The sequence below is a fragment of the Simochromis diagramma genome, unplaced genomic scaffold, assembly GCF_900408965.1.
Source record: "Simochromis diagramma unplaced genomic scaffold, fSimDia1.1 OVJJ01000585.1, whole genome shotgun sequence".
Lineage (NCBI taxonomy): Eukaryota > Metazoa > Chordata > Actinopteri > Cichliformes > Cichlidae > Simochromis > Simochromis diagramma.
This window is the reverse complement of record NW_024387398.1, coordinates 7746877-7764958: the sequence shown is the minus strand read 5'-3', so window position 1 is coordinate 7764958 and position 18082 is coordinate 7746877. Positions and strand designations below refer to the sequence as shown.

The following is an 18082-nucleotide window of genomic DNA, read 5'->3' as shown; positions in this document are numbered from 1 at the left end:
ACTTTAATGAGTCAGCTGGTGAAAATGTTAAAATACGCCTGGCTGTATATGGGCACACACATAGTAAAACTATCATTGATGAATTTTTTAAAAATATATATTTTTACTCCTCCACATTTGGGGGGGCGGAGCCCGAGCGCCCCCTATGGGCCAGCCGCCACTGGTGTACACTCAAAGGATCCCACCACCAAGGCACCCATAGTCTCCTCCACGTCGGCACTCCGCATCTGAATAAAAGAAACAAAGAAAATTTTAATATATTACAACAAAACTAATATTCACACGCTGGGGATAGCCCAACTGCAGGAACACACTGGTGATCCGCATCTAGAAAAAAGGCCTCCCACCAGTGGCGTAACAAAAACCCAAACTACAAATCAAACGACGGAAAAAAGAACAAACATACAGCCTAAATAAAACTTTAAAATATGGGGCAGACGGAATTGGTATTGCTCCAACTTGCCGTCTGCCCGACTATAAGTTACTCTTCCAATCAATATGCACGCCAGCCGACTCGCGTAGCATGCATATGGCCGTTGTCCACTTTAAAGGCTGGCAGCAGTAGGAAAAGAAAACCTCGCAACAGGAACAGACAGTAAAAGCAAAGCAGCAGCACTTCACGTAGCGTAGCGTTGCGTAAAACTAAGGCCCACACTTCCTGCAAAGCATAATAAGTATAAAAGAACAATAAAAGGCAGAGATCGTAACAAAATTGAATTACCGAGTAAACCGCGTCATGAAACATGAGCAGAGTGGCTCATAGGAGGCTTCTACAGCTACGACCTAAAAACAACATCTGTTTACCACCAAGTAAGGTAAATTACACACTACAATGAGTAAACACCTACCAGCCGCGATGGAGGCTTCAGAAGGGTAACCCGCAAATGATCTCTGCAACCTGTCATGAAATCAATATCCTTAGTATCCTTATTTTCCTATTATATTGTTTTATGTACTTTAATAATGAAGGCTTGTAGAGCAAGGCCACTTTTGACTCACAAACTAAGTGCTCAGCCAGACTGAAAAACAGGGAGTTTTAGTGCACAGGCATATTAATAGATAAGACACAGAAAAGAGGAACTTTGCCATATAAGCAATGTTTGAAACTGTGTGACGTGCAAAGTACAGAAATAACACCATATAAGACATATGTGGAGCTAAAAATGTTAGAGCTCTTGCAACTGGCGTTTGGGCTGTGCAGGGGTCTCTCTCTTCCGGAAGATGATTGAATAAAAAGAAATATAAATGTTTTAACACACTATGAGTCTGTTTTCTCTGTTCTATCACGGGGACAAAAGAATCGGGGTTAATAAACCCCAAGGGAAGTCAGCCAGGTGACCAAAAAGGAGATCACAGGTAAGCGATCCAGGACTGCTCAAATGGCCACTATTTATACTAGCGCCCCCCTAATGCGCCAGACCGAAAGTGGGTTGAACTGAGGAATAACATTCATCCTGCCACAATGGCATCAGACAACAGTTATGATGGCTAAAGAACCAAGTGGGACAGGCGCAACCCCCCCCCCCCCCCCCCCCCAAAAAAAACCCCAAAAAACAAAGGGGAAGAGAAAGTACACTAGCAGAGAATAGGGAGATACTGCAGCAGCAAGACATTTTTTTTTACAGATATACAGGGGTAGTGTTGACAGACGTTAAGGAAGAGAAAAACACAGAATATAGAGATGAGACCAGTCTGGTTGCAGGTGTTAACATGTTTCAGGTATTTATTTGTAAATAACTGTTGAAGGTGTATGTGAGATTACTAACATGTGTGGAGGTATCCATCAAAAAGAGAAGGAACAGCAGTCGGAAAATAGCTGTTTATACAGAAATTAAAGCATGTGTACTTTATTTGCCAAGATACTTGTAGAACAAAAGTGCACATTATAGAAAACGAAACATGCAAAATGAAACTCCACCAGAGGGAGCGAGAGGACAACATCCTGGAGGCTGCTAAGCTCCTCAACATCCCGACTGGAGGCTTCAGCTTTCAGCCGAACGGACCTGGCCAGGCTGCCCGGGTCTCTTCTGAGCAGTAGCAGCCTCTGAATCGCTTCTCTCGGGGAAGGCTGGGTCCGAGAAAGTGACGCTCATGTATATTCGGTCAGCTGTGTGTTCGCGGGCATAAGGACGGGAAGACCGAGCGATGTCTGCGCCCGGTTTCACTAACCTGAACAGCTCCGTCAGCTACAGCCAGAACTCTGCGGCGAACGGCGGAGCAGCGCCACCCTATCAGAATGGTTCGTTAGCATGCTAACACCCCATTGGCGGGCTATTTGTTGGTCCTTCGCTTTACTTTTTGCATTTTATACACTGGAACTGTCATTTACTGTCAGTCGCGATGCTGGCATTAGCTGTAAATTATGGGCATGAATTATTAAAAGACTGTGATGATTTTAGCTGAAGCTAAGCACTTGCTAAAGGTAGCTAACTTAAAAGCTAATGTGGGTATTGAAAACGGATGGTAACGGTAGCTAACTGTTAGCATGAAAATAGCTGTTTGACAGATTGCGCACCACCTCTCCATAGCCTCTTGTTTTTATTAAATCTCCAATAACTAACGACTTAATAGAAGTTGCGTTAAAACAATTTACTTTCTATTAATAGAAGGCTGCTTATTTCAACTGAGAGTTAGCCTTTCAAGGAAGGCTGCTCAAGCGTGTTTGCAGTAAATGATAACCTGTGATCAGATTTTCATATTTAACATATATTCGTGCACGTGTATTAAGCTTCACAAGAATATCTAAACACATGTGAACAAACTAATTTGTGGGGGGTAAAGTAGGAAAGACAATCGTCTCTAATAAATGGTTCAGTTTTCAGGACAGAGCTTCGCAAAAATATTTATCTCAAAAGAGAAGGAATACAACCAACTCATTTCCTTCTTAAGTAAACAAATAAGAGGGGATAAAATCTTAAAATCAGGCTGCAGTTTGGCTCAAAATAAAGCGTGTTTTGTACTTTGTGGTCCATTATTTCTAATTTGTCGTAGCTATGAAGTAGACATTAGCCAATATTCATTTTGCATATTGGAAAAGTGTGTGTGGAGGTATGTCGTAGGCTTTATACTGCATTTTTAAATAGAGATAATAGAGCTTAATTCTATTTTTGCATGTGTATTTATGTATTAAAGATGGTGGGGACAATGGGCGTGTTCTTAGAGATCATTTCTATTTTTTATTTTTATGTTTTTTACATTTTAGTCGTCTTTAAAGTTGAATGTTCAAAAATGTGTGAGAATGCATTCATTCTGTAGCTAAATATGAATGTGAGGTGCAGTTCTGGAAGCTGTCTTTCTTTCTAGAGCCCACACTTTAATTTGTTAAATTACTACAGAGGGAGATAATTCAGTAGTTTTGTGTTTCTGAGATATTCCCTATATTCGTTCAAACTGTGATTGTGGAAGTTCAGGGGTTTGGTGCCCCAAACCTTTTTAGCCATTGAAAACAAATGTCAGAGAGAAGTTAGAATCCTCGTGGTCTTGTAGTTGACTCTTGTGCCTTGTCTTTGAAATGCCAACTTTCTGGGAGGCTTAAGATCTAAAATGGTGTTTTGTGACATTAAAACCACACAATCCTGTTCTAGTTGGCCCTTCAAAATAAAAGTATGATCCTGAGCCAGATGTCAATATTTTAAAAAGCGCTGCCTGGTGAGCAAATTGGAAATGTTTCACTCTGCAAGAAGAACTCTAAAACTTAAAAACTTAAATGGAGTTGTTCTTGTTTCTGTTTATTTTTACTCTGTAATTGGAGTATAATAGTGAGAGTCGACATTTATGCTTATTAACCATGTGCTTTACTATCTTGCCCCGCCTCCTTCCAGGTCCGGTACAGAGCTACCCTTCCATGTATCCAATTACAGGCTACTATGGAGCTCCAGCTCAACAGCAACAGAGCTACCCCACCATCCCGTCCCAAGCTACCCCAGTTTCCAGCAAAGCACCCATCACGAACAGTGCCCACAGTGCTAACTACTACCAGAACAACCATCCACAGCAGCTGCAACAGCACCACCTCCCTCAGCATCATGTAGCACCTTACAGTGCTCCACTGAGCTCTGCCCCTCCTTCTCAGCCATATGCCACACATCCTTCTTCAGCACCTCCACCGTCAAATGCCCAGTACAACCTACAGCCATTCCAGCAGCAGCATCCACCCTACACCACTCCGGCATCCTACTATGGACCACAGTCATACCATGCTTCTCCAGCACAGCAGTCTCAGCAGCAGCAACAACAACCCAGTTTGGTCCCAATGGCGGCGAGTGGGCCTGGAGGTCCTCTCTACCCCATTGTTTCATACCCGTCTGCTCCAGGAAGCAGCCAGTATGGCACTCTGAGTTCCTCCCAGAGCACCACCCAGATGGGCGCACCTTTACATCAGTACGGTGCTGAGCCTCCAGCCTCCTCAGCATCAGGGCATTCTGGGTATGGCATGGCTCCTCCCAGCCAAGTGGCACCAACAGTGAATGGTCAAGGAAGCACAGGTACCCAGTGAAGTCACACTTTAATGCTGCTAGACTCTGCAATTGTGAATTCTCTGAAAATGCAGGTGGAGTTTTATAGGCTAAGAAAATCTGGTGGATGTTGGCGGAAAATGCTTTGTGTTTTTTTTGTCAGTGTTTGGTGGGCAAATTAAATTTTTTCTGCATAGTTTTTTTGTTGCTGTAAGTTTCCAAAATAAAGCATATTTTGACTGTTTGTGCATTGTATGCATTTTTATGTTTAAAGAAGGGAATAAATTAACATGTTTGCATTTTTGAACCCAAAGCTATCCCTCAGTATCCTTAGAAAGCACTGTCCTTGTGCTGTTTCAGTGGCTGTTTGTGTTTTTTTTCCACTGCAGCCCAAAACGCAGTCCATTCCCACTACAGCCAAACCAATCAGGCTTCTCTGAGCTACAACTCCTATGGTGGGGTCACTCAAAGCAGTGGTGGTGCTGAGGCAGACGGACCACCCTCAGGAACCCCTTCCGCTTCAGTCCATTCCTCACCGGGCCACCGTCAAGGTAAGAATGAGAGTAAATCTTCATTATGTATTGTAAACATGAAGATTTTTATGTTTGTGTACCATATTTTTCGCACTATAAGGCGCACTTAAAATCCTTTAATTTTCTCAAAAATCGACAGTGTGCCTTATAATCCGGTGTGCCTTATGTATGAAAACAGACCAGCTCATCGACAGTGCGCCTTATGTTCCGAAAAATATGGTATGTGTGGAAGCTGAAAACTGAAAATCTGTGCCTGTGCAGATAACCTGCCAAAAAATAAGATGAAAGCGTTTTGTAGTTTGAAAGTCTGCATGAAATCAGTTTCCTGTTTATTTTTTCGCTGCTCGGAGAAGAAGCACCACACTGTGTACCTTACATTAAAACTGTGTTCTTTAAAATGTTTTGGGTTTTTTTTTTTTTTATGATTGGAGACCTATTTTCTCCACCTGCTGCATTCGATGTTTGAACAACATTCTTATCTTGGTTTTTTCCTGTACTATAGTGACTGTTTTTGTGTCTTCTGATGCAGCTTGTTTAGATGCACACTGCACGTGAATGGGTTACAGCTGCACTTTGGGAATATAGCACACATAATTAGCTGCAAACACACACACGCTTTCCGATGTGCAGGTGTGGGTCTGTATACAAATTTGGGGGTTTCAGGTTTGCTTTTAGCAACGTGCTGCTGGTTTATTTTTCCTGTGAATGTTTTTCACTCTTAACTTTAAGTGGCTGGTCAGGATAATTAGACTCTTTCCTGTAATGTTGATTTGGGTTGCAAAAATTTGACTCTTACTTCGACAGAATAAATTGATATAATTTTGATCCAAACACTTTTTCAACTGAGCCATGTTTAAAGATTTACAATGCATTTAGACCAAATACACAGCATTTCAAAGAGTTGCTTTCTCGTTTGAGAAAGTCAATGGAGACATGTTTTATTTTTGGTTTTCAACCAGTTAACTGGTATTAAAACGAGTACATATTTTTGATTGCACGCTTTTGTGGTCAGTTACAACCTCTGGCAAAATTACGGCATCATCTTACCTGCTTGAGATTTTAAAATGAAAGCACACAGTTAGACCATGGAATACATTAAGGCAAAGGAAATGCTCTCCAGTTGTCGATGGATTCTATGAGAACATTGTAGCGGAAAGGCTTTAGCAATACAGCAAGCATCAAGCTAACTTTTGACGAAGGTTCAGTTGTTTTTAATTGGCTTGAATGTGCCTTTACCCCTGCAAGTTTACTTTCTGCCCTGAACTGTGACGCCTAGTTGCGTTTTTTTTAAGTTTTAAATTTCTAGGGACTCGTTAATTTCAAAGTAGACATTCTTCCACTGAAGGAACTTTGGGCAAGCACAATGTGGTGTGAACCTTTACTGGAAGTTTCCCCTAATCATCAGCCCTTTCTCTCTGCTTCCAGTGCAGTGTAGGTGAACTCAAGATCCACAGAGAGACTTGAGCTGTTGTCACACATGAACCAAGGACAGTGTCAGGTGAAACAATTGAAGATGAAGGATGGGGGTGACCAGTCGACTAGACGTTTAAAAGACCTTTCCTTGATCATATCAGAAATATTATTCTGTTAAACAAATTATTCCTATTTTATTAAAGTACAGCATCAGACGGTAACCTGATAGTTCAAAAGATTAATACGAGTAAATGAACGAGGTGAAAGGTAAACACTTGGTCTAAAACAGATGGTACTTAATGGAAAAATGAGCGTTTCTGCTAACTAATCAAACATTGCATTTGTGCAGTATTATACACCTCACAAGCAGTCACACATTTTAACAACATTAAGTTTGATCATCAGTGAATGAATTTAACAGTTTCATATTGCTTTTAAATACACACACACACACACACACACACACACACACACACACACACACAGTGTTTTGATGGCTTAATGTTTCGTTTCAGAAAATAGTCAAAAACTGCACTCAGTTTTGACTATTTTCTGCCTTTTAGACTATTCAGACTTCTGTAATTTGGACATTGTCCAAGGTTGACCTTTCTCTCCTGCTGCTGCATGCAGCAACAGATGCATTTCTCACTATTGGGAACTGTGAATTCACCAGACAGTTTCCTGCTCTATTCCTGGATGGTCAGTCAAATATGTCCAACTGCGTAGTAGTTTCACTTATGTCTGTCTCTAATGCATCAAAACTGTTTACATTATCTAACCAAAACCCTAAAAAACTCCCCTGAAAACAGTTCGATGAGGCCATAATTTGGATGCTGGTTCCTCCGGTGGAGAAAGGCTAAATGTAGATGTTAAATTCCATCTAAACAAAATTCCTTCTTTGACTTCCACCTTTGTAATCATTGGCTTTAAATTTTTATCATCCTGACCTATTTTCCTGTGTGTAGTATTAATTGTTTTTCCTGACAAAATATGCGGCCAGCCATCAGCAACTCTGTTCTTTGCTTAAACACGTATCACATGACTGGAAGCCAGCTGCCTGATTACCACAGCCCTGTCTGATGACATGCATCTCATCCTGACAGTTCTCTTATGTACCTTTCCCACTCCACCCCCTTCCAACAGGCATGCAGTATGGATATGTTGCTAATAGTGGCGCTAGCTCTTCCTCTGCCAACACCTCAGGCCCAGCAGCAGCAGCCCCCTCATCATCCAGCTCTGATGATGACGATGAGGAGGAGGAGGAGGATGAGGAAGCAGGTCTGCTCTAGCTTTTACCTCCCCCATAACCTTTTTGCTACTACCTTATCCACTCCTTATTTTTTTAGTAATCTTAAACCTAAAGTGTACACGTCTCTTTAGACACCTCCACTGTCCCGCCTATCCGGTATCACTTCTGATAACCGCCATTTTCCTCTTCCCTGTCTGGCTACCATCTGTCACGTCTACTCTACCTGCCAACGCTTGTAATCAGTTCACTGCTCATCATCAGCACCATCTCCTTTCTAATAGGCTAATCATATTTCTCCCTGTTGGTCCTCGTCACCAGCCTTGCAGAGTTCACTCGCTGCGCGCAACATTTCCCCCCCTCGCATTCATCAGTCCTCTTTCAAAATATTGATTTCATCTCCTCAGTCTGTGTGCACACTGTTCTGTTGTTCCATCACTGAAAGCTAACATGAAATTTTTTTCCCTCAGAAAGGTGGCAGGTAAGTAGTGCTCGTTGTCATATACAGGACGACGTCCTCTTTGCCTGCTGTCTAGCTCTCAGCAGCGCTCTTGCTGTCTCTCAGTAATGTTCAGGGTGTGATCGTCCAGCTGTAGTGGACCCTCCACTTATCAGCAGTTATCCATGCTGATGGAAAAAAAAAATCAATATTTTGTGTTTTTCTTTCCACTCTGTTCACGGCTCTTGATAGTAAACTGGATAGCCTCGGGAATGAGTTTGAATTAGATGTGGTCATGAGTCCTAGATGTAAGATGAGCACTTATGACATAAAAATGTATTGAGAGGAAATATTAATATAATCTAATATCTTTGGGTTTAAAAATTGGAAAAAGGTATGAAGGTTTTAAATAATCTAAGTGAATTTAAATATATTTTCTAACGTAAATGTCAAGAGTTTTCTTTCATTCTCTATTAAAGGGAAAGCATTAAGATGTAGGGGGGATTGGTTTATGTACTGCATGTTTTAGATTTGTTTTTGTATTTAATTCAGGTGAGTTTTGGGACTTTTAAATCATTTAGAAGCAAATAACTAAAAAAATGACTCCAGTATACTTTGTTCATGCAAGGGGTCTGTTACGAAGTAACTTTTTAGTATTGCTGATGAACAGAAATGTGTTTCATGCGTGAGTAGGTTAAACGTCAGTATAGGTTTATTATAATTTTTTTTTTTTTTTTTTTTTTATTACATGCCTGGTAATTTTGTTTTGTTTTGCAGGGGGAAGTTTTTACATGGAGAAAAAACATTGGTTTATTACGGAGAAGTTAGCTGTTTGTACACTGTTTGATTTTTTTTTTTGACAAGTTTATTGGTCCATGGGGCTACTGATTGACCCTCACGCTTGAATCTTGAATCTCACTGTACTAAAAAACCTTGCATTGTATTAAAAAGGCTAAAATGCTTGGTGTAACTTTTTTTGAAATAACTTATTTTACATTTAATAATTTAAATGTCCGGTCAGCATGATACTGATTGTTGTCATGCACCTGTGTGATGTCTCTCTCAGATGTTCTGCTTTAAAGATCCTCTGAGACGTGTGTCATCAGCCAGAGGTTAACAGATGTTTAAATATAACCACTCCCCTGCCGATAGGTCCCGCTGTCTATGCATGCGTTTGCTGACTCTCCTGCTTCTCACAAGAGAGCATTGTTAGCACTGCTACAACTCATTAGCGCACTGCCTAATAAAATGAGGAGCTTGGTTTAGCTTTCTGTTTATCCCTCGTGCTGTCATCAATTCCCCACAGTGTTGCTGTCTTACAGGTTGTCTGTTGCAGCAAAATAGCACTTGTTGATTCAAGGAAGCCACGCTTACCAGAATCATGATATTGAAAATATTTTCCCGAACAAAATTGGTTCAGAGTCACAAGTAAAGCAGAAAACAACCAGTGCATTTTAGACTTTTGTAGGACAAAGCTTGCAAGTTATTAGTTGAAAAATAGTTTAAATACATTTAAAAATGAACATTATAAGCAAAACTTGATTAAACTAATTTATAACACAAGTCTAACAGCAGACGTATGTTATCAGGATGAATCAATTCATCACCTGTCACATTTAGATAATACTGCCATCACCTACTATCAACAACTGTAGCCAACAGCAGTCGCCAACCAAAATAACCGACTATAACACCAGCAGCAACAACCAGCCTCGCAGCTAATGGCAACCACAACCAACAGCAACACTAATATTTGTAATAGCAGTAGTAGTTCTGAATTTTAATCTTGCTTACTTTACAAATGGATTGCCTAATATTTATTTATTTACAGCTGTTTTATTTCAGAGTTGTGTATGGCCATTCATTTTTGTTATCTGTATACAGATACACGACAAGTTTTTCTTATTGATTATATGCCAAAATGTTTGATCAATTTATCTTTATTTTGTAACTGTTCACATAACAAAAGTTGTCCACGACTAGAGTTTAAGGCGTTACTTAGTTGGCTGTTTGTTTAATCACTAATTAAGTCTCTGGAGTCAGGGACGGCGTTTTGGTTTCTTTGGTTTGTGTTGCTGTGTCATCTCTGTCCGAGCTGCTGAGTCACCTCAGCACTCGTGCCAAAATTGTCTCAAGTGAATGACATAAGATGCACTTGTTGTCATAGTCTTACTGCTGAGTGTGAATCAAGTATTCAAATACATGCAAGGTTTGTCCTGGTTTGAAATAGGCCTTAGTCGGCTCAGTAACCATTAAGTTACACATGTACTGGTGCAGTAATAGAATATAAATGTATGTGGAGTCCAAACTGGACTCGTATTAAAACTTTTAAGATCAACTGCAAATCAACAGTGGCTACAATGAGCTCTATATAGTCTTGGTAGTATCCATTTTCTTGAAGGAGGAGGAGAAGGCTTGGCTCTCCTGGTGTCTTCGTCATCCCTAGTGCTTAATCCAGTAGTCTGCTGGTCCGATTTAGTCTGAGATAATTGGATCTTGCCCTGTCCAATGAGCTCTGTCCCTGAGGCCTGTCACATCTTGGTTTGCTGCTGTTGATCCCTCCTTTTGGCACACATGGATTAGTGGATCCATTCAAATATTACTGCCCATGTAATCCTTTGGGGAAAACCTATTCATTACATGACATGCAAGGAATAAACAGACAAAAACGAAAAGATCCTTTTGCTTGCTGTTGTTTTTTTTATTAAGATTATTTTGTGGATATTTTACCTCATAGGCACTGAAGCAAATTAGAAAAGCGATATGATGGAGTTGGATAACATGCAACCAATGTTGGATTTGAACCGGGAGTGTTGCAGTGCACTAAATGAATCCACACGCTATTTTGACTGCAGCATTAATTCTTGAAAGGTTATGGCAGCCTACTGAGGGATTTGAAAAATAATTTTAAAAGCCTTCATGCTTTTTTTTTTTTTTTTTTTTTTTTTTTTTTTTTTTTTTTTTTTAAATAACGTAACGTGAAGCTTTCGAGTTAGCTGCCAGCCTTACCCTCCTCTATGTCCATGAGCGGTGGATAGAGACGAAAAGAATGACATCATAAACACAAGAAATGAGTTTCCCTAGATTGGGTGAGAAGCTCGGTCATTTGGGTGGAGCTCAGAGTTGAGCCGTGACACGGACCTCTGAGGAAAAATGTGTCCTGGACACTTCCTAGGTGGGGTGATTTGGGCATGCCTAGTGTTTGATCACTGAAACAGTTAAACTGAAAATGATGATGGTAGTAGTAGTAGTGATTTTTTTTTTTTCCAGATACTTTGACATAGTCACAAAGTGCTTTAAGAGAACACAGATTAGTTTATGACAAAAAGTAGTCAGTCACAAGATAACATTTTAAAAAGGGCATAAAACTAAATGAGTACTGTACTACAAAATAAATAAAATGGGCAGTAATAAAATGAAAAGTTTAGAAAAGATATAGAAATTGTAAAAAGGAATAAAAACTTGGTTACTAGGGGGGGAAAAAAAGCAAGTTCAGAGTTTTGATGATGGTGATAAACTTGTTCCAGGTGTTAAATATAAATGACTCTGCTATTAATTTAATGCATTTCTTTAGTTTTGCTGGCTGAACAGAGGAATCTGAGGCATGTGTTTTCTAACCCGCCTGTTTGTGAGGACACTGGGAGCCTTTTTGTCAGAAAGCTGAATTCGGATGGTAGATGTTAATATAAAAGTTCTCCAAAAAAGAATTTATTTCATTTTGGTTTTTAGATTACAAAAAAGATAAGGCTTGACTAATCCACATCTGGTAAACCACCTTTCTCTGATCAGGGCACCACCCTGTAGCTTCCAGTGGTTTGTCCTCACTAATGGCCTGTAGCTAACTACAGTTTGGTTTTATTGAACATGCTGAAAATGTCTTTCGTTCTGTACCCATCGCACACACCCATATCTTCTTTCCCCCCCCCCCAGTTCTCTACACATGTCCTGTCCTCAGACGTCCTCTCCCCCACACAGCAACTTGCATATACTCAAAACTTAAGTGCTTCCTTTTTATGTTTTCTTTCCATCTTTCAGTCTGCCTCTTCTCTTTCGTTTTCTTTCTGTGAGGCCAAAGGGAGTCCATGCACGACCAAACCAGAAAATCTGATTTTTATTCACTTTAATGTTGTCTTTCATTTTTATCCCAACACTCTGTCCTTCCTCCCCGTTTCACTTCATTTGTCTTTAGATTTTTTTTATTGTGCCATTATTTATTTGAACAGAGTAATATTTGCAAGCTGTCTTTTCCTTCATAATAACAGTTTTTAATGCCTTTTGAGTTTCATTTTTCCCCTCTCTGCCTCTCGCAGGCGGTGACACATCCTCTTCTTCTACTGGCAGTGCCTCTCCGGTGCCCAACAGCTACGATTCCCTCGAAGGTGGCAGCTATCCAGGTACGTGTTCATCACAGACAGACTGCACCTCATGCACCTCATGCAACTCTCAGTAAAATCACAGCTTTGTCTAAACTGTAAATCAACTTTTCTTTCACAATATGTACAGTGCACAATATTTTTATAACTTGGCATTTACATAAAATGAAATCTGTTATAAAACCTTAATCAATTGTTAAAGCTGAATTTTAGGGTCTTAGGTCAGTGCTGGAAAACAGATGTGAGAATGACCGGATGAAAATATTCTTGAATATAAAGAAAGTGCTGCCTCCTAAGCAGGGACTCTTAGAGGATAAAATAATTCTCCGTGAACTGAATTTAGATCCTTTTCCTTATCCCTGAGGAAGGTTCCTGCAGTGTTAACACAGCTATATTTGCTGACAGCTGATGTGGCAAAAAAGACTTGGGTCTTCTGTTATCTAGTGACAACTTTTCACAGCAGAGAGAGGAAAAACGCGCTTTAAGACAATCCACATATTCCCTTTGATGCGACCCAGCTTTTCTAAGCAGAAGACAGCAGTGTCATTCACAACGCTTTAAATGTGATTGTTGTTAGTTTGTTACTGGTACAGTGTTCCTGATGTTTATACTACCGTCTCATCTCTTATGGCTCTTTATTCATCTAATCTGATAACAATATTGTGTAGTTTGACCAAAGCTAATGGAGACAGCAAATGCTACTTGAAAAGGCTTTTTTTTGTTGTTTAGGGATAATTTTGCACTTATTCTAAAATCAACATTAACACAGTGATCTTATTTTTCTGGTCATGTTAAAACACCTTAAAAATGTTCTGTCTTCTTAACATCACACTACTGTACTCCTGCACTGTCTCTCTTTCCAGAATCCATGCCACCATCCAGCAATGTGACCAACCAGGCTCAGCCCTACGGTAGTTACGGTTACCCTGGCATGCAGTCAGGTTATCGGCAGGGACCAGCGTCCCACACTGACGCCTCCCCCTCCCACGACCTGTATGGCCAGTCAAACTACCAGCAGTACTCACAGGTGAGCCTGCAACAGGAATGTTGATTAATATTTTGCACATCTATGGATTGTTTGAAAGTTTTTTTCAGGCTATTTTCTCAGATTTTATATTAAATTGTCTAATTTTTCGTGTGTAAAAAGTTTGGATAAAGGCAAACCCAACCTGCGTTTGATACCCATCACTTAGAGCGACTGTCTGTTGCCCCCACTAGATTTTAAGTAAGCATATGTAGGCTTTTAAATTTCACCTATGCTTTGACCAATTCTGGTGATAGGCTCTAGTTTTATGAGCTGGCTTATAACAGAGTCAGAGACCTGTTCAGGATTCTGACCCTGGACTTTGCCAGACTTCTAGACTTGATCATAATCCACAACTGACTGACTGGTCAGACTTAATAAATAAATGTTTAAGGTGTCACTACACAGACATTATTTTATAAAATAGCCCACCTGATGAATTTTGGCTGTAAGCTGAGCTGTTTGTTTGTTCGCGGTGTGGAAACCATCCGTCCCTCTCTGCAGCCCTTCCCTAGTCTCTCTGAGCTGTCCGCAGCCCTCGGCGGGCTGAGTGGTGTGCCAGAGCTGGAGGTCGAGGCCCTGAGGCCAATCAACCTGCTGCAGGAGAGAAACTTGCTGCCCCCCAGACCTTTGGAAGCTCCAGAACCCAACCTCAGCCCCGACCTTAAGAAAGTCAACTGCAGTCCACAGTAAGTCTGGTGTAGGGAAATTTTGAGTGGCAGCTGAGTCCTTAAATTTAGCCATTTACTTTCAGTGTATCACAGAAACTTTAGAGTAGTAAAATAAATAAATTCTTAAAATAGTACAACAGTAGCATACAATTATGGGTTGTTGTTTTTTTTTTTTTTTCAACTTCTAAGCTCATGGTTTTTGTTTTCTTACTGCATTATTTCAACCTTTTTTCATTTCGTATATTTTTATCTGTGAGTATATTTTGTCATTCGTTTGTCTTTTTTTTTCTTCTTTTTTTTTTTTTTTAAATCAGGACATTCAGGTGTACTCTGACCAGCATTCCCCAGACCCAGGCTTTACTCAACAAAGCCAGACTCCCTCTGGGCCTCCTCCTCCACCCCTTCAGAGATCTACAGGTACATCAAAATTCCCCTCAAAGAACATTTTTCTCAGATTTTGGTATTATGGAGTTAAGATGTCGGCAAATGTTTAGTTCTGTTTTTAAGCAGTGTGTGGTCTTTTTTTTTTTTTTTTTCATTGCCTTCTCAAACACTGCATGAAGCTGTTCTGCTATTTATTTATTTATTGAACATACAAAAGCTTTGTTTAGGGCACAAACGCTGCTGTACCTTTTAGCAGACAATAGTTTGAGTTTCTTCATCAAGAGTCATTTTATTCTGATACTTTTTTGTTAAAGCAAACAGGTGTGATCGATTCATTCTGTGAAATGCAAAATATGTTGTGCAGAGCAGGGTGTTTTTTCCCTGACAGAGGTATTTCACATTAGTCGACACAGTTTTACATTAAAGAAAGGTGGAACATAGTGTTTAAATACTATCTGGGTCCTTTGTAGCTGTCTTTTTCCACTCGTGACCAGTCAGCAGGAGGAGCAGAATGACAACGATGAAGAGGTGCAGGAAAGATAAGGGAGGGTATTTATAGAGCTGTGAGGTGAAGACGTGTCAGTAGATGTGAAGTGACAGACAATAGGAAAGTGCTTGAAAGACAGGCTGGCACTGACTTCCTGGACTAACGGTTAAATAACTGAATGTTTGACAGAGCGTCAGTTGTTGGCTCGTCGTTTTTGTGAGTGTGTATTTCAAAAGGATATCTCAGAATTGCCCAGGCTGTGTTGCTTTTACAGTAGATGACTGCAGAGGTGTGTGGATCCTGTGGACGTGTGAAACAGACATTCATGCTCCTCTGCAGTTTCTGCCTACAGCTTTAATTTTGGCAACTCTGATAGTTTAAGGATATGTTATGAAAATGTATTTTTGGAATCATATGCTACACCTACACAGTATTTCCTGATTTTGAATGTAATTTGGCGTTTCCTCTGAGTCAGTCAAGTCTACAGTGTCTCAGTAAACAGCTGTGAGCTGTTTGGTGTAGTCTGGAGTGAGCCTGCAGTTTGGTGTCAGATACGTCAGAGCATCCTGACTGTCAACGAATAGTTTTAAAGAATTTTTCTTCTTGGAGGTGGTTTAGTGAGGCTTTATGATGCATTTAAATCTTCAGCTTGTGACATTGTTTGTGGTCTCTGAGGAGACTGTATTACATCGAGGTCCTCCCTTCTTATGCAGCCCAAATATGGGTGTATGCCCCATCATGAGGAACTTCATGTCCCTCGTCTTCTCTGATCTCCCAAGGATACTTTGGTATCGTCTAGTTTAATGGTCTAACCAACTAGTAGAAATTGTTCTTTCCCCAAAGGCTGTCTGCGCTCTAACATTAACATTCATTGCCTGTTTTGAAAAGCACCACCTAGACGAAGTGGGAGAAGCGGGGATGGTTTGGGCATCTCTTCTTAGACTGATGTCTCTTTGCATGGATCCAGATATGAGAAGAAAGAAAGGGAGGATGTATTTGATCATGATGGAAAATGGCACAAGAAAAATGAAGCTACATTTAAATTTTTTGCACTACAGCAGCAGCATTGGCACCCATTTACTCGAATACCCAGAGAGGTGGAAATTCTTAGTTTTTGCTTAACCTTACAGCTGAACCAGCAAACAGAGGTGATTAAGATATTTTGGTTTCACTACTGAGGCGTTTTTCTCGACATCTGTGTTTACTTCGCCTGTGAAAGTAACACATTACTGTTGCGATCCAACCCAAGTGTGAAATTACAAGTTTTCAAAATCTTGTCTATCAGTGTCATGTTTTATTTAATTACTGCAGCTCAACTCAACTGTTTATCAACATAGATGTCAATTATTTTATAGTTATGTTAGCATTTGATCTGATAATAATTTTTAGCTGTTTTTAGTAAATTGCAGAGAAAGAAAGTAGTCCCAAAACCTCCGTTGTGGCCTTCAGGTGTACCCGAGGATAAACAGACTTTGTTCTAAGGAAAAGGTGGAGAAATTTTGGGTGACTCTGGTGCTTCAGCGGAAGTCATAAGAATGGATTGACACCAAAAAAAAAGAGGAGAAAAGAACTGCAGTTTTGTTTTTTTGGTTTTTTTTTCAACCACGCTCACAGAAAAGGAAACAAAGTGCTATTCAGCCATCTGCTGAGATATAAATAGAAGATTGTTTTGAAAGGGTCATGGGATGGAGAAAGAAAGTGGAGGCCAAAAAATTGAGGCATGACAGATGAAAAGTTCATAAACACGTCTTTTGTATTTTTTTTTATTGGAAGTTAGTCCATCTTTCTCTAAGCCTTTTTTCCCCGTTTGCCTCTCTGCAGCAGTTACCGGTGATCACATCAAACACGATCGTGCGCTGTCGCTCCTGCCGCACCTACATCAATCCATTCGTCACCTTTCTGGACCAGCGCAGGTGGAAGTGCAACCTGTGTTACCGGGTCAATGATGGTACAAGTCCAGTCAAGCTATTTATATATTGTCCCTGCAATTTCTTTACTGCTGAATCATGTTTTGCAGCCTTAATGTTTTATGCCATTTTAATTCTTGTTCAGTACCAGATGAGTTCATGTACAATCCAGTCACAAGGTCATACGGTGAACCACACAAGAGGCCAGAGGTCCAGAATTCCACTGTGGAGTTCATCGCCTCCTCAGACTACATGGTAAACACGCCTCTTATTCATATTACACGTACTTTGCTTCTCTGTCCACTAGAGGGCAGTGTTGTGTTTAGTAAACAGAGGGGAAAAAAGAAGGCTCATGCATAAGAAGTGACACCTGCAAAGGTCATATAAAAACAGATATTTATTATTATTTTCAAACCTTCAGGGATCTTTGATGTTTTTGTTCCTTTTCAGTTGCGACCTCCTCAGCCGGCGGCCTACCTGTTTGTACTCGACGTGTCTCACAACGCTGTGGAAGCAGGATACCTGAAGTACTTCTGTGAATCACTTCTTGAGAACTTGGATAAGTGAGTCCTGATGTTGCTGCTTCATGAGTTTGTCAGTTAGCTATTTAATCAAGCTGATTATTAACGTCTGTCACAGGCAGAAACCAGGCTGACACAATGTTTCCTGCTGCAGGTTGCCTGGGGACTCGCGTACCAGAGTGGGCTTCCTCACCTTTGATAGCACCATCCACTTTTACAATCTCCAGGAGGGGCTGTCCCAGCCACAGATGCTGGTGGTGTCAGACATCGATGGTAAATATAAGTTACTTCAAAATGACACATGAGAGCTGTGGCAGTGACCCACGATCAAAAGTTGTTGCCACACAGTTAAGACCAGAGGTGGTGGTCTATTAGAGTGACCAATGACCCTTTCCAGTGTATTTGATAGAAATGTGTCATCTATAGCCACATTAATAGTCTTTCCTGCTTTCTTTGCAGATGTCTTCATACCATCTCATGACAGCCTGATGGTGAATCTAAAGGAGAGCAACGAGGTAGAGCGTGCTGCTTTGTTCCCTTGCATCTCTTCTGTCATGTTCGTGCCTGCTTCTTGATGTTTCTGAAACGGTTTTCTTTTTAATTTTCTCATGTATTGTTTCTCCATCCTCC

The 18082-nt window shown here is 40.5% G+C and overlaps 1 protein-coding gene across 2 annotated transcripts in view; it reads left to right on the top strand.

The window, feature by feature from the left end:
* Positions 1-1927: 1927 nt before the first annotated feature.
* sec24b (SEC24 homolog B, COPII coat complex component) overlaps positions 1928-18082 on the top strand; it is a 28112-nt gene continuing 11957 nt past the window's right edge. The window contains exons 1-13 of one of the 2 annotated variants that reach the window (XM_040010352.1): positions 1928-2239; positions 3822-4484; positions 4844-5005; positions 7544-7678; positions 12396-12479; positions 13322-13485; positions 13987-14171; positions 14468-14570; positions 16846-16972; positions 17077-17186; positions 17382-17494; positions 17607-17725; positions 17912-17967. In XM_040010352.1, the coding sequence (XP_039866286.1) occupies positions 2146-2239; positions 3822-4484; positions 4844-5005; positions 7544-7678; positions 12396-12479; positions 13322-13485; positions 13987-14171; positions 14468-14570; positions 16846-16972; positions 17077-17186; positions 17382-17494; positions 17607-17725; positions 17912-17967 (2115 nt within the window). In that variant the 5' untranslated portion in view covers positions 1928-2145. The remainder of the gene's footprint in view (positions 2240-3821; positions 4485-4843; positions 5006-7543; positions 7679-12395; positions 12480-13321; positions 13486-13986; positions 14172-14467; positions 14571-16845; positions 16973-17076; positions 17187-17381; positions 17495-17606; positions 17726-17911; positions 17968-18082) is intronic. The other variant, XM_040010353.1, reaches the window with a different exon arrangement.